The sequence below is a fragment of the Apium graveolens genome, chromosome 5 (genome assembly GCF_009905375.1).
Source record: "Apium graveolens cultivar Ventura chromosome 5, ASM990537v1, whole genome shotgun sequence".
In the NCBI taxonomy this organism is placed as follows: Eukaryota; Viridiplantae; Streptophyta; class Magnoliopsida; order Apiales; family Apiaceae; genus Apium; species Apium graveolens.
This window is the reverse complement of record NC_133651.1, coordinates 243622151-243642941: the sequence shown is the minus strand read 5'-3', so window position 1 is coordinate 243642941 and position 20791 is coordinate 243622151. Positions and strand designations below refer to the sequence as shown.

The following is a 20791-nucleotide window of genomic DNA, read 5'->3' as shown; positions in this document are numbered from 1 at the left end:
TGAGAAAGTGTCTGACACGTATTTTAAGGTGTATAAAAAATATATTTATGTAACTTATTTTAATAATTTTTTTCTAAATAAAAGTTGAATATTTTAATTTTTATTTAGAAAAATAAAACTGTAAAAAAAAATACAAAACTATACTTTATATGCACCTTAAAATGCGTGTCGAACGCTCTCTAAAAAATGTAAACAATCGAAAGGGACGGAGGAGTAACTCTTAGGGTGTGTTTGGTATTGCTGTTGCAGACAGCAACAGCAGCTTTTCGCTAAAAAGCAGTTAAAAAACTGTTTGGTAAAACTTAAAAGCTGCTTTTCTGAAAAATGATTTTGGCTTAAAAGCTGCTGTTAGAGAAAGCAAGTCCCCCCATGCTTTTTAAAAAAGCTGATTTTCAGCTGTTGGGGGAAGCAGATGCTGATTTCACCATCAAACCTTACCAAAAGCATCATTATTTTTAATTTTTTGCATCAAAACATATACGAATCAAAAAAATTACCAAACAGTCATCTGATTTTTACAACAGCACTTTTTCCAGCAGCACTTTTTCTAACAGCACAGCAATTTTTAACAGCAATCACAAACAGAGCCTTAGTGATTTAAGACATGATTTTGAATTTCAACTCCAATAATGATCCTTATCTTCGGTCCTTATTATTATTATATTAATAAATTTGAAAAGATATGAACAAAAAGTGGAAGAAAGAGAGAGAGAAATGTAAAAAGAAGAGAGATAATTGAATTTTTTATTACTAAAAGTATTATAAGGAAGTATTAGAAGTTCCTTAAAGATAAAGAATGAATGTCATGTCTTAGAGAAGTCCAAAAACTTCCTTATATGAACTCTTAAGTTCAATTATAAGAATTTTGACAAAAAATGACACTCCAACAATGTTTTAGTACTTCCTTATATCACTAAGACATTTGCTTCATGTTTTATCTTTAAGGAACTTCTAGTGCTCTTGTATAACATTTTTAGCAATAAAAAATTTATTTTTCTCTCTTTTTTTACATTTCTCGGTCTCTTTTGTTCCACATTTTATCCATATCTTTTCAAATTTATTAATATAATTATAATAAGGGAGGAAGATAAAAATCATTGTTGAAGTTCAAATTAAAAATATTCAAAATAATATTTTAAATTACTAAGAGTTAATATTTTATAATATTTATAAGTAATGTAACTCAGCTCTCTTCCCAATACAGTTTTGTCATGTTCAGTTGTTCACCCTCTCTCTCTCGCTGCCTCGCTGCCATCATCATACACCAATACATATCTCTGATTCTCTCTGTATAACATACATACATACATACATGTATGACCTCATGAATATTAATCTCCATAAATAAAAATACAAACAGCTTGAAATAAAAGGAGGAGGATGTTAGGATTGAGCTTGAGCTGTATAATGGACTTGATAGTAGCTGGCATATCTTTGATAATTGGGCTGGGCCTCTTTGCGTTTATTACTTGTATTCTTTGCTCTGCTGCTTTCTTTTACAACGCTCGCTGACGATGCTTCTTCATCCCCCCCCCCACTCAATACTACGAGGTAAATCATGAAGATTTTGTGTGTATTCTGTTTTTGGGTCTTGCTTTATTTCATTTTAATCCAATGTTTCTCCTCATTTGTTTGCTTTTCATTATTTTCTTAGAATATTAGATTAATTAATTAGAGAATTCGGTGATATTAGAAATTTTATTACATTAGGTTTCTTTAGTACAATATTGTTTCTTAATATGTTTATAAATTAAGTCGGGATTGAGGTTCTGGGACGTAGATAGTAATGCTAGTGTTATCATTCTACTTGATTCATACATCTAGACCCCACAAATTTGTAGATGACATGAAAAGTTAGTATTTGTATTTATGTTTTGGTTACATTTTTAGTGTCGCGTTTGTGTTTAGCTTTTTGGGTACCGGGCACGAAACAAAAGTACACGACATTATTAATTAAATAAATAATAACATATAACTTCCCAACAAGGAACCATCCGGTATAAACATCCATCCCCAAACAAGACATCCAAGAAGCCCTCCCACTCGGTCCATCATGGCAAAACAGTGCAAAGTCCGATATTGACTTTCGAGGACTAAATGCCGACCAGTCAAGCACCCGAGCCATATTGCATCTGAACCCGGCTATTGACCTCCTAGACCGATCACCAATGAACCCAAATCCACCACCGTCACTGCCCAACAATAAGTATAGTGCTGCTGGTGTTATCAATTTAAGGCACTGGTAACTTGTACAACGCGGTACCATCTCAGGAATTTAAAAGAGGGCAAAGCCCAGGTGGAAATTTCATAGACTGTATCAATAGAGGACAACATAGGCCTCCAAATGCAGCAAATTAGGGGCAATTTATGTTATTTTAGGTGGGTACATCTTCGATGGTCTCTCTAATGGTGCGAAAAAGTTGTATACCATCCCAAGTTCAATTCTATTAAAACAGGACAAAATCCAGGTGGAAATTTCATAGACTGCATTAGTAGAGGACGACATAGGCCTCCTAATGTAGCAAATTAGGGGGTAATTCATGTTATTTTAGGATGTAGGCGCATCTCTGATGGTCTCTCTTATAGTGCAGAAATAGTCTTATACCGGCCCGAGTTAAATTCTGCTTTTCTATGAATCGTACTACTGTTATCACCTTCTTAGATGAAGAATATTCATTGGAGTTCAAATTTATCAGTATTATAAGGTCGCATATGATGCATAGACAAAGACTATTCATTGGAGTTGGTTAAAATTCGTCATGATGCTAAGGTCGCGTGTGATAAGGTAGCATATGAAAGAATAGATCTGTGAGTAGAAAGTTCATAACATCCAATGACTCCCCTTATACGCATTTGGGTCTTGCGACCATCGACCTACCTGTCCTTTTCGGATTCGATTCTGTGTCAAGGTGTGGTAAATGGTTAAATTACATCGCCAGTACCGCACCCAACTATCACGTAATGTTGATCGAGCTATGGGTGCTAGTTTCCACGTAGTAATGTAATTATCTACTGATGTCAACTAAAAAAATATGAATCCGATTGCTTGGATTGCTAATAAATTGTTTACGTAAATTTTATCAATGAATTGCACACAAAAAGATAGGAAAAAAAGTCGATTTTACATAAAATCAGTTAACTCTCACTTTTTTTTACTCTATGCCCCAATTTGTAATTTGCCTTGGGACTTACGATATTCGTCGTGATTATATCATTCTGGTTTCCTATTATATCCTTCAATATTTTTGATGTCGATGATTTGTTTTATTGTCTATGATCTTTGGAGCCAAGATTGTAAGTCCTGTAGGGGGCGAGGAGGATGATATTACTGTAAGCTTATTTACATGCAATTTTTGTGCCTTGCAGCTGGCTTTTAAATTTTTCTTTGAATAAATGGGTGCCACATCCTCTTTTGTATGCATCCTCGTAGTCTTCGCCTGCTCTTTCCATTGAAAAAAAATAGAATGACAGAGGGGCACCGCAACATGAAGTAGATTTTGTAGTTGTAAGTTGTAACAGTCTTTGTGGACTAGATTCTTACACAAATCAACGACAGAGATGTTAAAGTTTGAAGCTTGCAACAGGCAAACTAATTTGAAGCTTCCAGCAGGCAGTATACTATGGAGTTTCTATGCATAAACATCACTGCGTCTAATATGTTAGAATTGATTCGGAAAACGATCTTAATGCAAAGTTTTCCTATTTTGAAAAATTCCATCCAGAGTATATTGCATGTCAACCACGGGCGTATATATAGAGTCCATGTTTAGATGTTGATCTTGTTTGTAGAAATTCTTGTTCCACAGATAAGAGTACCACAGTGGCTTGAGTATCTCACCTGTGAATCATATGAGTTTGTGATTGTCCAGTATACGAGCTCTATATTGTGACAATTTATTATTGAATTAGTGTCATTTTATTACACCTACCCACTTAAACAGTATTATTATTGTTGAGTAGATTGTATATATGTATAGAGTAGGCAAATAGTATAGAACCAATGATAAAGGTCTTTTTCCAAAGCCCAGAAAGTATTCAAAACTGGGCATGTTGTTATCATTCATATTCAACTTCATTGGATCTCTGAACGGGTCAAGATCACTGCTCATTAAAATTACGCATCATACGGTTGAACAAAATGGACGCTTTCAAGCCTATGACTCTATTAATTAATAATTCATCCTTCTGGAAGTATTCCATTCACTTTATTCAAACTCTGCCTCCCAAAGTCCGTTGAGAAAAGAAAATATATTGTGCATATGATATTGCTATTACATCTAGATTGTTCCTCTGGTGCATGTTTGGTGTTGAATATTTTTCAATAGCACCTATTTCTAAATTTGCAAGTTCACACATTTTCTTATTTCATACAATTCCCGTAATGTGATTATATGCATAATTAAACTCGGTAAGCATAATATTGGTCTATTATCCGATACTAATTCCGGAACTCGGGTTGCATATTGATTTACTTCTTCCGTATCATAATAATAGTCATTTTTGGGAACTTTTTTCCCTGCATAATATATATCCACTTTTATTTTTTAATACAAATATGTTGATTTGAGACGCAACTTTTCCAAAAAATTATTAACCAACGGCTAACCAACCTATTATTATCACCACTTCACCAAATATATCTCTCTTTTTCATTTCTTTACACTTTTCTTTTCTTTTTTTGAATGTTCTATTCATTTCTTTACATTTCAAAACTTACCAAAAGTAGTCTAATGGATTCCCTTATTTTTCAACTTTTTCTTCCTTTTTACACATTTTTTTTATTCCACTATCTCTCTTTTATACATTAAAAATTAATGGGTCTCACCACTTCAACCACTTTTCTTTCTTTTTTCACTATTTTATACATATTTTTTAATATTCGTGTTCAATCCTTTTGATAACAAATCAAAAGGACGAAGAGAGTACTTTTTAAGAGTCTTATAATTTGATAGAGAGATTTTTTATGGTGTGCCCATAGTCATTAACTCTCATATAAATGAGCTTTTTTTATTGGTGGTTGAATAACAAATGTTAATGGCCTTCTGCATTCACATTAATTCTGTTGGTGAACGTGTGCATTATAAAGACCGTTTTATAAAAGTAAAATGTTTCCGGAGATCTGACATGACCACATTGAATGCTATTCTAGAAGAAAACTAGCTGTTGGATTGCATTATGAGATATATAAATTAATTAATAAATTAATGAAGATCTTGAAACAAAGTGTACAGCAGCAGCCTTGCCATGTGATTAAGAAATTAAAATAATAAAAACCCCACTAAACAACCATTCCACTACAAACTCACCAACCAATCGCAGTGACCTCTACCAAAATTTTTAAAATATATTTTATTACCACGATGTCATTGGCACTCCAAAAATTACAAAGTATCTTTCCCCCATAATTTTTTTATAAAAGTTGACCCCTATTATGTAAAATTGGGAATACTTTTTTATGATAAATATTAGAAAATTTATCAAAAATGCTAATTTTTTAAGTTTTTTTACAATTTTAGTATCTTCCGAAAATATTTGTAAAAATACGATGCAACCAAAATCAATCAAAATTAAATAAATATACTATTAGTTGAGTCAAATTTTTCAGTTATATTTGAGATTGTATGGAGTTGCACAACTTGTCGAAGCATTTCACTCGTCGAAGCATGTAATTCAATCGAGTTGTGAAAAATCATATTTTTATAAAAAAACTTTTGAAAAACAATATTTTAACAAACAAAAAGGTATTTTCCACTTTTTTGAAATGACGTTACTTTTGCGAAAATACATTTGACCTTGAATATTTTCAAAAAAGGCCTAATTAATATTTGCCTTATGCTTCTACGTATTCACCCATCTAACAAAAATTTTGAACAAAGAGTATTATATATACGCTTAATAGAATAAAATTTCCGAGATTAGCGCAGATAATTAGAGTTACACAAACGTCCAAAACCGGACCGACCGATCTGGACCGAATCGGGAAAAAAATCCAGATCGAATATTGGACCGGTTCTATCCGGTCTTGATACGGGACCGAAATGAAAAAATCCGGATTTGAATGGGATCGGACCGGCTTAAATAATATTAAATAATACTTTAATTTATATAATTTATTTTTAAATTTTCTTTCATATATATATATATATATAAGTTTTTGCCACTTCGTACGACAATAAAAATATAAAAATGGATACATATCTTATTATTTTAAAAGTAAATATTAATTTTTAAATATTTGAATATTAGTGATTTATCACATGAAGTGCGCAGTTTAGTAATTTAGAGTGTAGTTTCGATTTATTTTATTACTTTAATTTATCACATATTAATTTGGATTATTAAAATATGATATATGTTAATATTAAATATTTATATATAACTTTTGAATATATAAGATTAAGTTAAAATAATTATATATATAAATTTAGGTCCACTTAGGTGTGAACCGTTTTTTTTTTGTTTTTCGATAAGAACGGAGTAAAAATCAGATTTTTTTCAATTTTAAAGATCGGGGACCAAATCGGCTATTTGTGGTCCGATCCGGGTTTCAAGTCAAATCGGAGCGGATCCGGGCTGGGGTCCTGGTTCGGATTTCAGATTTTAGGTGTAAGTTGGAATTGTTTGCAGTCTTACAAATAATATTAAAAATTTGGATACAAAGACGAGGTAGATGTAAATGAAAAAATTAGAAATAATATATACCAAGGGGAGGGGAGTTCTAATCTCAGGAATTTTAATAACAAGATACAAGTACACATATAAGGCAGCCGAAGCTGACCGAGAGCAGCAGAGTTGAGATTGAGAGACATATACATATAGTGTGAAACAACTAATCTTCCTCTTGGACTCCTCCAAACACAAAGACAAGTCATCCCCCTCCTCCATATCCCAGATCTTCCGCTATTAGGTAATCCTATTCCTATTCCTATTCCTATTCCTATTCCTATTCAACTCCCCCACTATATATACATCTGCTTACAATCTGGTTTTCTATACTTTTGTTTTGTGTTATAAACCCACTTCTTCATTCTCATCTATCACATACCCACTTTTTTATTCTCCTTTTGTTTCTCAAGTAATTCTTCTTACTTTTCTCGTCTTACCCATTTTTCTCACCCACATGTTGTTTATTATCTGCATCTTTTTTTTATGATTGTGTTGTGTACTTTTATTGAGATTTAGGACTGTATCGTGTTGTTTCTCATTTATTTACAGATTTCATCATAAACTTCTTTGCTTTTTCAGCTCTTTTGACTATATATATGTGAATTTTGAGCTTGTACTTTTGTTATTTCTATGTTCCTGCACTTTTCTTTGGATAATTGTTTTTTATTTTGTTTCATCTCTAGTGTATTAATATAATTTTGTGAATCTTCTGCTTTTTTATGATCTTCATCTGTATTATTTAGTGATCAGTTAGGGCTTATGGGGTCTTGTGATCAACTTGCTTCAGATTTTTCCCTATGTAGAAAATTGAAATGTGTTCTTCATCTAAACATTTCAAATGATAATTCTTTATTTTTCTTGCGTAAGGCCAGTTATGTGAAACTGGATGCTTGCTCACACATTAGTCTAAGACTTGAACCCTATGCCTTTTGTTACTAAGGGTGAGGGATATCAACTGGGCTTTAGTGCTAAGGATCAAATGATAACTTAATCCGTGCTCAAATTAGATGGCAAGTAATCTCAATAATTAATCATACTGGGGTGGTCACTGGTGGTAATCCCAATGCCTTTTCTAGATCTATATATGGTTAGCAACTGATTGTTGAATGCAAATCATCTAACTTCCTTCTGGAAACAAATGTATCACAGTGTCAGATCTTTTAAGTGTCAACTCCCATTTAAGCCCTGAATCCCTCATAACTTCTTTCCACTGCTTCTCAAATAAGTTCTATACTGTTTATGCATTTGTTGTTATAAAAGCTTTTCATCTCTGTTGACATGTAAATTATAAAATCAGAATTTTTTTGTACAACTATATCTTCGCTGATAGAACTGTTTTTTCAGGTGAAAATGACTCCTCCCCCAACAAGAATCGGTCTCGCTGGCCTTGCTGTCATGGGCCAAAATCTTGCCCTCAACATTGCTGAGAAAGGCTTCCCAATTTCTGTTTACAACCGAACAACATCAAAAGTTGACGAGACTGTTGAACGTGCCCAGAGAGAAGGAAACCTTCCTTTGTACGGCTTTCACGATCCTGAGGCCTTCGTGAATTCAATCCAAAAACCCCGTGTCGTAATTATGCTTGTCAAGGCTGGTGCACCAGTTGATCAAACCATTAAAACTCTTACTGCATACTTGGAGAAAGGAGATTGTATTATCGATGGTGGTAATGAGTGGTATGAGAACACTGAGAGGAGAGAGAAGGCTATGGCTGAAAAAGGTCTTCTCTATCTTGGAATGGGAGTATCAGGTGGTGAAGAGGGTGCTCGCAATGGACCCTCTATGATGCCCGGAGGATCTTTTGAGGCTTACAAGAATATAGAAGACATCCTTCTTAAGGTGGCTGCTCAAGTTCCTGACAGCGGCCCTTGTGTTACATACATCGGCGAAGGAGGATCTGGCAACTTTGTGAAGATGGTTCACAATGGGATTGAATATGGTGATATGCAGTTAATTTCAGAAGCTTATGATGTATTGAAATCAGTTGGGAAGCTCTCCAACGAGGAACTGCATCAGGTTTTCACAGAGTGGAACAAGGGGGAACTCCAGAGCTTCTTGATTGAGATCACAGCAGATATATTTGGAATTAAGGATGATAAGGCAGATGGATATTTAGTGGACAAAGTTCTTGATAAAACAGGCATGAAGGGTACAGGTAAATGGACAGTGCAACAAGCTGCTGAGTTGTCTATTGCTGCTCCAACTATTGCTTCCTCTTTGGATTCAAGGTTCCTCAGTGGGTTGAAGGACGAAAGAGTTGCAGCTTCAGAGGTCTTCAAAGCAGGTGGGGTAGGCGACATTCTTTCTGACCTAGCCGTGGATAAGAAAATGTTGATCGATGATGTCAGGAAAGCTCTTTATGCATCCAAGATATGCAGTTATGCACAGGGAATGAATTTGATCCGTGCTAAGAGTATTGAAATGGGATGGGGCTTAACACTTGGGGAGCTTGCTAGGATTTGGAAAGGTGGTTGCATCATCCGTGCCATCTTTTTGGACCGAATTAAGCAAGCTTATGATAGAAATGCAGACCTTGCTAGCCTTCTTATAGATCCAGAATTTGCAAAAGAGATGATTGAGCGACAAGCAGCTTGGCGAAGAGTTGTTTGTGTTGCTATCAACGCAGGTGTTAGCACCCCTGGTATGTCTTCGAGTCTTGCTTACTTTGACACATACAGGAGGGAAAGGCTGCCTGCTAATTTGGTTCAAGCTCAAAGAGATTATTTTGGGGCTCACACATACGAGAGAACTGATATGCCAGGGGACTTCCACACTGAATGGTTCAAGATTGCCAAGCAGTCAAAGATCTAATTTCAACATGGTAGATCTCCACCATTTGTCTAATACCTAATAATGTTTCATCGATAATTGAGACAAGTGTATTTCATCCTATGTCATTCTGTGATAGTAGGTCTGAGGCATTGTTCTTTATTTATCTGTTGAAATTGTCGAGACTCTGATTTCCATATTATTCGTGTATGTTGTGAAGATCTCTAAGATCTAATTTGTATTTTATTTTTCTGCCAAAGAACCCTGTAGTATTTACTCAGATGAGCTTTTGTTTTGAATGTTTGCTGGCAGATATCGAGACTTTGATTCTATTTTATAAACTCAATTACAGAATTTTAAACTACTCATCCGCACACAGATACATCTGTTAAAGCAAGCTCTGTGGTTGGAATACTACCTTCATTCCACGAATATTTTCAGGTTTGGTTTTGTATTTTTCAGGGCTTTCGAAAGAATGTTCTCATGGTTTTTCTACAGTAACCTAGAGGTTAGATGCTTTGCTGAACTCTGGTTTTCTTGCAATAACTTGAAAGTTAGACACTTTGCTGAACTTCACATAAAAAGTAAATATATCTATGCTCATGCGGAAAATGAAACTGCCAAGGACTACACAATATAACAAATTATGTCTTACTGGTTTACATGAACCCTCTTGAAACACACATATTTAAAGCAGATACTTCACCCTCTATTCACTTAAAACAGGTCCGTAAACTAGGCACGGTAAACAAGAAATTATATAGGTTGTGCTCGGTGCATAAGACTCCATGTTAGCATGGGAATAATGTCAAGTAATCCCTGCGCTTATTTATCACAAAGATTTTTGTTTCTGGGTTCAACTCTTGTAAACCTTTGATTATCGCTTTACCTAAATACCTGGAATACAAAACAATTACAATTAGATGTGCATGTGTGTTGGATTTGTCAAAGTAAATAAACTAAACATAACAAGAGGAAAGTCGGGAGGCATGGTGTGATGGTCAATTTACATTATTGATAGGCAATTTGCCAACTCTCAGCATGCCTAGCTATATATTAGGGGACAAAATTAAGATAAGTTCAGAATGTAATTAAGGGATGATTAAGTATTCTTAATCATCCATTATCCTGTCTGCATTACTAAATCGCTTTGCTTAACTTATTATCTGCTTAAACAAGCACCAGGAGAGTGACCCTTGCATATGGTTCCTTACTTCCTTGATATTGTTGTTTAAAATCTAAATTAACATCTTGTTAATGCAAATCAAAACGAAATGATCTTTGTAATGTGTAATTTCAATCACTATGTTTCACTAAATTTAAGATTAGATAGAGACCTGTAATGTAATCTGTCAAACATCATGTCATTAGTAAAATAATATATACATGCATGCATCACCGGCCTGCACCATCTTATGTGTGGTAGGAAGGCTTTCAACTTCTTTTTAGCAGAGAATTATGAATGAAAAAGACACGTTCCTTGTCATCACGTCTGCATAACAGTGCTCATGAAAACAAGTCCTAATGCAAACATTATTTTTTACATGGATAGATAAAAAAATCAAACACGAGTTCATTCAACTCTAACCAAGATGAACAGAACATTTTAAGATTGGAAAGTGGAATTCAAGTTTCGCATCTGCCGTTTGAGATATCTTAAAATAAGTTACTTTTCACTTAAACGCAAGTGATTAATTAAGCTTTTGGCTTATTTAAGTAGCTCACCTCATATTACAAACATGCACACTATGTTTGCGAAAGAGTTCAAAAATTTTAAATTTTTTGAAAGAGTATTTTTATGAAAAGAAACTTTGCCAAGTAACAAACAAATCAAATTATAGCAATTCAACACTTGAATGCTTGACTGTTCATTTAGGATGATATTAAATAAAATTAGTTTCCAACTGATGAAAAATTATTAACTAAAGAGGACTTCAATTAGACATATTGTTGAAGCTTGTCTACTTGTATAAGAGAAGCAGATAACAACGCTGATATGTGCCCTTTGCCACTTCAACTTAGACAAAGGAACCAGAATGTCGCGCTTAAGAAAAATTAGAAACCTAATAAATATATTAATCACGTCTTAATCTACATATAAATCCACTTGGACAATTTTTTTAGTGTTTAGTGCTAATTGTACCATTAGTGAAAGCAGCTTTGATCCATAACCACTAATCTGCAAACTAGACCGTTAACGGTCTCTAATAGAATGAATTGATAAGCTTAATTATTTGCAGCAGGTGAGGTGTGTTAATCACTTAATCAAGTACTCTGATTAGTTTTTAGAAAAAATTAGCACCAAGTGTATAAGATGATTAGCTTTTTCAAACAATCAAGTATTAAGCATAGAAGATAATTAGTTTTCAGGTGCAACTTTTCACTTTTTAAGAAATTTAAAATACAAATTTATTAAGAAAACTTAAAGTATATAGTATGTATGTTGATAATTGATATGCATGTGCACATGCAACACACAGATAGTACAGTGCAAACACTCAATTTAGAATAGAGAAACATGAGTCACACAATATATCTGCAGACTGCAGGCATGCAGAAGTAAGCTACTAGGGATTCTGTGTTCTACAGTTATAAGCGTCGGTTGTAGAACAGACAGTAGTCCTATATGGCTGCTGATATTCCATAAGCTGCTCATCACCATCGTTATCATCTTCTTTTTCTTGATTATCGTCGTGACTTGCTTGTTTATTGATATTTGTAACACTATTGCATGGCTGCTTGATCGACTTCCCAGCGACCATTTGTTTTTTAAATAACTGCATTTTCTTGCTAACAGAAGAAGTAAATTTAGCGCAGAGCTTGTCTTGAACTTGTTCATCATCAGAATGTTGATTATAGCAATGAAACCTTCCTGAAGGTGGAGGAGAAGAGGATCTGGCGTCTGAAGTCAAAGAATCATCACTGTCTGTACCATCAGCAACCTTGTCTCCGATGTAATCTGTCCACCCAGACTCAGGCTCCGCGGTGCTACAATATTCTGTTGACTGTGATTTGGATGATGAAAAGTTTTCCATCAAAATACAAATGTAGGAATATGTATATATTGTTGTTGCTGTTTCTAGCTTAGCTAGAGAGACATAAAATATGAAGCACCTTGAATTGATTTTGTTGGTGTAGGCAGACTATTATATATAGACTGGATAGGCTGCTACTAATATAGTGCGCAAATAGTACAGGTGACAATGATTCCAAGCGGGTATTAAAGATAAACACGAAAAAAGAAGAAGAATAGTTAACCTTTAGATGTGTCCTACATGTCACAAATTTAGCCAACTTGATGTAGAGGCGAGCCTCTATGTGTATATAGGTAAAACGGAAATTCTACTGTTATTCCTCCACCTGGCAAACACAATGACATAAATGGACTCTGTTGTGGTCTAAACAAAGTGGAATAACCCGATGGAACTAAATTTTAATCATCGGAGAAGATTGCCATGCCAATTCAGATAACACTCACTGCTTCAAATACCTCACACAAGAATAAAGTGAACATTCTTTACTAACCTTAACAACAATGAAGAACTCAACTAAGCTGTGGAATAATCAATTTCCTGTAGATTTCAAATGTCTATCAGAATTTCTATTTACAAAATATTTGTGTTCCATGGGAAGGTAAATATTCATCTTTCTTGCTCCTCTCTGCAGATGGAGAGAAGTTAGAATTTACAAAGTATTTGTTGTTCCAGGCTCAAAGGAAAGCAGATTTGTTAATGAAATATTTGCCTGCATTTCAGATTGATTGTTCACCTTATAAACCTGCATATAAAAATATACGAACCGACTCTACATAAAAAATAAACAATAGCAGCTCTTGTGAATAGGTAAATAATAGAGGATATGGCATTGTCTTGCAACTTGATAAATAAACATTGCAGTTGAAATGCACTAAAGCTTTACAAATATTCAGTGATTCCTAAAATACTTTACTGTCGAATGGGAATGAATTATAACAGTATTGATGTATACAATACCTACAAGTGTGTTGCATATATTTCTATAGAAGAATTTGAAATTCCTGCTCAGAGTGTTAACAATCTCTATACAGTTGAAACTATAAACAAGAGGTGTTGGTACTGTCAGCGTCCTACAGTAATATATACAAAGCAGTCACAACTCACACAGCTCAAATTTTTGTTGCGTGTGGTGTGCAAAAGTCACATCTACCAGAGCAGCCAAACCTCATGCATTTGAGGCAGAAAATCGGAGAGATGCCAGAAGGATATATCATCCATAGGCCTCTATTCACCATATATCCGTGCAAGGATTATGAGCTTCCTAAAGAATTATGGATCTAATTTTGATGTTCTGAAATGTCATGAATGATGAAAGAAGCTGTGATCACTTAAGACTGCTAGAAAAGAGTTCTGCCAGATATAGGTTAGTTAAATTTCTTTATACTCCACATCAAAGAAGAGGTTGCAGAAGACATTCAAACACTTGCACTCACTCTTGCACCTTGATTGAACAATTTCTGCATGTAATTACAAAAATCATCAGTAATACTTTGAGCAAGAAATTTGAAAAATATAAAATATTATGGATATATGCACACCTACAGATTATTGATATATTAACACTAACTAGCTCTATAGCCCGTGCGAGGCACGGGCATACTCTTAAATATTATATAATTTTTTTATTAATTTCGATTTTTATTTCAGGTATTTGAAATTCAAGTTAGTGATAGATGTTGCGACATTATAAACTTATTTTTGTGTTATATTCATAGAAAATTCCCAGCGTGACTATATTATTGTCGACTTGCCGGAAAATTTTTAATGCTACATAACATGTTATTTGTGTCGTATTAGTTCTTTGTGCTGTGTTGATATGAATTTCGTTCAAGATACGTGCAATGTGAAATGCGATTATATTATTGTCAAATTGTTACTACATAGTACATGATATGTTCGTTGTATTGTTTTGGTAGGTTTTTCCCGTAAAATAAAATCTGACAATTATATTGTGTATTTTCTTAGCAATATTTGATAATTCATAATTGTCATGAATAATCATATTACATATTAAATATTTTAAAAAAATATTACTCAAAATAATTTTGAAAGTGTATTTTAAATTAGGTAATGATGATTTTTTTTCGTCAGTCACTTAACTCACAATTAATTTGTTATGAAATTGTGTCATGTTATTTAAAATTTGATATAATAAAATTATGGTATATTTATAATTATATCAAAATCTTAAATTTTTAATTATATTTTATTACTTTTTTAATGATACATATAACTTAAAATGACATACGTGTAGGTGTATGTTCATATATATGTATTATCATTTTAAAGTTTTACTATTAATGAGCATTATATATGAAATAAATAAGATAGAAGTTTCATAAATAAGATAGGAGTTAAGTGTAATTATAGTGTTTGAAGGGTATAATAGTCATTTTACCATGATTAAATTGTCTCACTCAACCCCCCACTTGCTCTATTATATATATAATAGATTTATACTCCCAAAAATAATAATAATCCAAAATATATACCCGTTACTCATCATATCATAACCGAGTTACATATATATACCAGGTCACCATTACACGTCACCAAAACAATCCACACTGGTGGTTATATTAATTATGCTTGTTGTTTGGTGCTAAGTTACTTAAAGAGCCAATACTTTAGTGACTAAAAGTACCACACCCCCCAATAAAAAAGCATATTGGAGCTGCATATTGACCCAAGAATTCAAGCAATTTTTTTATATATATAAATATTAAAACAACAAACTCTTAGCCTTTTATTTGCCTTACGTTTCATTATTTCATATTATGCGATCAATTGAAGTGTACAAGAAAAATTTAAGGCCCAGCACAGAAGAAATCAAACTAGATGCATTTTTAAAATCTAAACAATGGTTACAAGAATCAAATTTAATTATGGATATGTATACACACAGTTTCTTAATTGAAGAGAGAAAAAGAAAGAGCATAATATTTGTCACTCACAGTTTCAGGTTTAGGATCAAGTATTTTGTTTATCAGTGATTTTGAACCAGGGGAGTTTTGAAAGAAACTTGAAAGAATGCAGACTTAACATGTTTATATAGCGCGGCAGTTAGTAGGTTTCCAGACACAACATGACTGGACTCAAATACAAAAAAGAGCACAGAGTCCTGGATATTGACTTAAATATTCAAAATTCTTTAGGTGAAGATGCTAGATATGTTGGTAAAAAATTCTATTAGCAACCAAGACTTACCCCAGTCCTTAAACCTGAGAGCTGTGTTGCTTTCAATAAAAAAACACTTGACACACTGTTTTTCAGGTATGGTAACGGCGTTTCAGAGGTTTTAATTTAGTGATAATGATAAGAGAATGCACTTGTTCGCGTGATAATCCAATGTCAGAATAAATTAGCTAACCTTCTTAATCAAAGTTAGAAGGTCTATCACATTGAAAGGGTGATATCCTGCCATTAAAACGTATGGCATGACTACACACGACCAGATATCAGCAGCACCACCATCACTACCCCGGTTAGCACCTGACAGACATGAAAAGCAGGCTAATTAAAAACAGTACACATTTCCAAAGTAATAAAATGAGGACAACCTATAGGTATAATAAATTCTATATCATACAACCATATAGTGGAACAACAATAAAGCAAGAATTATTCGTTGCACCTGTAAGTAAGAATCGAGAAGCCCTTGACTTCGCAACTATACATTACTTCAGGACCTTAGAAAGGCCAAGTTTTAGAGCTGACATGGTGCAGGTGTCTGGCTCTATCCCCTTGGCTTTCATTGCATTGACAAGATTGACTGTCCCATTTATATCACCCTGCTGAAAGTTGCCAGTGCCAATAGCAAACTTCCTCTCCTCAAGTATTCTCTTCAGGAATCTTATGATAATAAAGAAATAACAATGGATCAGGAAAAGGAAGAATTTCAATTAAGGGAACTGTAACAAGATGGTGCTAAAAAAAGTTCTCTTGGATAATTGATCATTTAAGAAAAGTTTGGTAATTTATTAACTTTGGAAATATATATTTACTTATCAGACACGCGGACTAATTCCTCCGTTTTGGCTTAATTTAGGCAGATCTCAAAATCTAACAATACCTTTTGAACCACGTTGATGGACCAACTTCCCAAACAGTCAGGACCATAAGATGTTCAGTCTTAAACAGGAAGTAAGCCACATTTCATCATGTAAGGTAGTAATTCACAAATAGAATTAGTGTCACCAACATGATCAAATGAACGAAGTACCACTGAACAGACTTGATGATCAAGCGAGACACCATTATATATCATTGCCCGAATAAAAAGTTTTGCATCTTTAGTCAGACAATTTTTGCACAATCTGTTAATGACAGCACTATAATCTCTAATTGAGATTTCAAATCCCATATCCATCATTTTACTAAAAAGTATGACCGCCTTGTGTACATCACCCTTTGCGCAATGAGCTTTAATTAATGTGGTATAAGCTACTTTTGACAACTGAAAATCTTGGTCCTGAAGAGAAGAGAGAAGTTCATCTGCGTTCCTTAAGTTTCCATATCTACATATGCCATCTATGAGAATGTTGTAAGTGACATAACTAGGTTTAAGATTATGCAGAAACATCTGGTTGTGTAATAATATGGAGATTTTTAAGAGCTGCGCTTCACAGAAAGATTGAATGACAGTATTGTATGCAATCTCATCAGGCGGAAGACCCTTAGAAAACATTTGTTTGAGCAATCTCACAGAAAACTGCAACTTTTTCTGTTTACACAGTCCCTTCATAATTACCGTGTATGTAACATGAGTTGGTAAGACATCTCTAGCCTCCATATCACCTAGCAATTCAAACATCGCCTGTGTATTTCCCTCTTCACAGAAAGCATTCATTAAGGTGGTATAGGTTATTGCATTAGGTATCAATCCACGCACTTTGATGATACCCAACCACCTTCTAGCATCAGCTACAATTCCAGCTTTGCAGAACCCATAAATAATTGAATTGAAAGTTACTAAACTTGGAGCAATCTGTTTCTCAAGTAATTTCATGTACAACTGTGTAGTTTCTTGAATGGCACCTACTTTTGCATACCTGTGGATCATCATATTATATAGAATTATATCATCCACGAACTCACAGTTTATTATCCTATCAAAAAAATTTCTTGCCTCTGTTATACTCCCTTTCTCACACAGGGTCCAGAGAATAGATCTCTGTGCGAAGGCTTTTGGAGAAACTCGTTTCATGCACATCTGCTGGTACAACTGAATAGCCCTTTCAACTTCACCTTGCTTGCACAGACCATGAACAAGGATTGAATAGATCATATGATCGGGTTTCAGAAAAACATTATCTAACCTGTAAAACAATCCAAGTCCCTCAGCAACCCGACCACTCTTACATAAACTGCGGAGCAAGAAACTGTATGAAACATTACTTAACCGCATTCCCTGAGATAACATCTCCTCATGCAGCTTAAGACCTTCATCAACATTACCCACCTCACAATGCCCACATACCAAAATATTGTATGTTACGATGTCTGGATTTAAACCTTTCTGTAGCATTCGCTGCAAAATCTTCCCTGCCCCGCCCATCATGCCAAGAAGACGAAACCCTTTGACAATAATGTTATGAGTTACTAAATCAGATTCTACTCCGTGGTTCTCCATGTCATTTGCAAACTCTAAAGCCTCTTCAATAGAACCAGCAACACATAATCCATGAATGAGAATATTGTAACTATAAGCATCAGGAAGTAGTCCACACTTGAACATTAAACAGAAAAAACATTTTGAAATATCTACATATCCCAATTTACTAAACCCGGACATGAGAATGTTAAACGAAACAACATTAGTCCTGGTGTCTTTACGGTCAGTCTCTCTTAGAAATTCCACTGCTTCTTGAAATAAAGACTGTCTCCACAAACCATCTGTAATTATTGAATCAGTCTGTTCACTGGGATGAACCTTACCATCAGTGATCTCATTATATATACCCCACATGATATCAAAGTGTCGAAGGTTATACAGCAAGCTGTTGTAGGTCAGTATCGAAGCTCGAATTTTCAATTTTTTCATGTTGGAGAGCACAAAAAGAGCATCATGAACCATCTCGGATCTAGAATAAGTAAATGTCAGCATATCCCATACCAAACCATTTGAATCCCAATCCCTGAACATCCAAAGCAGCTCACAAAGTGAAGGTGCAGAATCAGAACCTTAAAAAATCACAAGTATATATCAAAAAAGTGGAAAGTTACCTAAATTGTAAAATTACTATATTAACAGACAATGAGCTACCTAAAGAAAGTATAATCCTAAATAACAATGCACTAAAATTAGCTCGACGTGCTTGTACTACAAGCACTATAGATTCTGCAAGATTTGACAAATTTCTTAAGTGGAAGCAACATTATAATGAATGACGTGTTTTCGTTGCGTATCACATCAAAAAGTGATTGTAAGGACGAAAGCTTTAATCCTTCTCACCAATCTCAATATGCAAAGTGAAGGTATCTAAATTTAAAACTCATACTCCGTTTTTTTGGTTGGAAGGACGAAATTTAGGAAGTAATAAACTGCAGTTTGTACTATTTTGTGGGCAAATATTCATAATCTTCATCCCTGCCTATTTCAATCATATATTCATATCCATTCAAGGTATAGCTGAATCCACAATTTGGGGGTGAATGATAATTCCTACTTCCAACTCATTCCATTCACAAATTTCATTATTAAAATTTCGAAATCTCATGCTTTCACTCTTTCATTTCTAATTTTATCCACAATTTCAAACTTCATTCAAACCGAATCAGACATTAGCAAAAGTGCATTTAAGAATTCACAATAAATCCATTCTTCAACAAAAAATTAACCACATTTCACCTTGCAAGAAAAATAACAACCACCACATTCCCGAAAACTTAAACAAGTACACAATCATAAAACATCACACTCACCTTCATCTCTTACCAATTCATTCATAAGCTTCCTCAACTCTCTCAGCCTTCTCATTCCCGCCAAAACATGAAAAACGGCAAACACACACGGCTTCGAAACCCGAAACCCATACTCATTTTTCAACAAATAATAAAACTCCACAGCACAACCCGGATTCTCAGTCATCAAATAATCAACAATGCGGTCAACTTGGGCCGAATTAAGACTCAAAATCAAATCTTTAAACTTATTATCGCCCAAGAATCTCCTGGGCCCAAAAAAACTCAAACTTGACATAAGCCCAAAAACTGTATCATCACTTGGGTGTGAAAAATTATCAATCTTTTCACCATCGGCGCCGTCTCCGGCGAATTTTAAAGCGGCGGCGACGGAAAAAGAGGGGGTGGTGAAGTAAAAAGAGGGGTTTTTGAAGAAATTGAGAAAAAGGGGTTTAGAAATGTGACGAAAAAGACGAGAATGATGAATGGGAAGAAGCATGAGTTTGCATCGATTGAGTGAAAAATGTTGCTAACCCTCCATTTATGTTATTAGGGTTTATAGATATACAGGGTTGTATTGTATTACAGGGTTTATGACAAACTTTGAAAGGAAAGGCTGAGCTTTTTAAGTTAAAACTCAAAAACAACTCAAAATGTTTTTAGGATATACAAATATATAATCGATACCTTTTTATTTTTCACATAACTCTTTTTTAAAACATATCCAAAATTATTTTATTGAGTTATAAATGTGCGTGGTGAAGGGGCAACGAGCTGTGCCACGAGTCCTCGTGACCTCGTTCAATCGCAAAACCTAATCGTCGAATTGCAAAGCCTAATCGTCAAAATACATATTCAGCTAACTCTGCTATCATGACCTGCTTATTCATGATTTTTTGTACTATTATCAGAAATTCAACTGCATCAAAGTCAAAAATTCAAATGTATCAAACATAAATAGTATAAAACTGTGTTGATTATCCTTATCCGCTTGATCATACTTGTTAACCTTCGATTGAGCTGTCTTAGTTGCCGTATGACCAACTATAAACACCTCATTACCGAACCCGCTGAGCGGGGAAATTCCTATAAAATCAAAACAAATATGTTATTCTTTATTCCAGCTGTATAGCAAAACATCAGCCGATTTGAGAGTCGATCTAACTTTCCCCGAGTAAAAAAGATCACCAGTGCTTCTTTCTTAACTGAAATCCCCACTCTCCAAAGAATATCATACAACACATATCTGACCATTTGATGACGATACTTAAGACCTGATTTTTTTTTACAGTGAACAAAATGTTCTCCAAATATATTCATGCGAGAGAAGTATAAAGAATAATGTGCAACATCTGAAGATAAGGAGATCATAGTCTATAGCGCCAGACCATCTGATATTCCACTCGCGTCTTATGTTG

General features: G+C 34.2%; 3 protein-coding genes across 5 annotated transcripts; 2 read left to right on the top strand and 1 right to left on the bottom strand.

Annotated features, from left to right (window-relative positions):
• Positions 1-1207: 1207 nt before the first annotated feature.
• Positions 1208-3943, top strand: LOC141725004 (uncharacterized). Its single transcript, XM_074527351.1, has 2 exons — positions 1208-1551; positions 3367-3943. Exon 1 carries the CDS (start codon positions 1381-1383, stop codon positions 1510-1512), a length of 132 nt encoding a protein of 43 aa, XP_074383452.1. The 5' UTR covers positions 1208-1380; the 3' UTR covers positions 1513-1551; positions 3367-3943.
• Positions 3944-6721: 2778 nt separating this feature from the next.
• Positions 6722-9734, top strand: LOC141725003 (6-phosphogluconate dehydrogenase, decarboxylating 2). 2 transcript variants are annotated; one of them, XM_074527349.1, is made up of 2 exons: positions 6722-6907; positions 8011-9734. In XM_074527349.1, exon 2 carries the CDS (start codon positions 8017-8019, stop codon positions 9475-9477), a length of 1461 nt encoding a protein of 486 aa, XP_074383450.1. In that variant the 5' UTR covers positions 6722-6907; positions 8011-8016; the 3' UTR covers positions 9478-9734. The 2 variants fall into 2 exon arrangements, with proteins under 2 accessions (XP_074383450.1, XP_074383451.1); XM_074527350.1 differs by lacking the exon at positions 6722-6907 and adding an exon at positions 6922-7075.
• A 3539-nt stretch (positions 9735-13273) lies between these two features.
• On the bottom strand, positions 13274-19994 carry LOC141725002 (uncharacterized). Of its 2 annotated transcripts, none has more exons than XM_074527347.1 (5): positions 19395-19994; positions 16543-18653; positions 16105-16322; positions 15841-15962; positions 13274-13927 (listed from the first exon to the last, which is right to left on the bottom strand). In XM_074527347.1, the coding sequence occupies exons 1-2, from the start codon at positions 19870-19872 to the stop codon at positions 16603-16605; spliced, it is 2529 nt and encodes an 842-aa protein (XP_074383448.1). In that variant the 5' UTR covers positions 19873-19994; the 3' UTR covers positions 13274-13927; positions 15841-15962; positions 16105-16322; positions 16543-16602. The 2 variants fall into 2 exon arrangements, with proteins under 2 accessions (XP_074383448.1, XP_074383449.1); XM_074527348.1 differs by having other exon boundaries at positions 16543-18607; positions 19395-19514.
• Between the last annotated feature and the right edge of the window lie 797 nt (positions 19995-20791).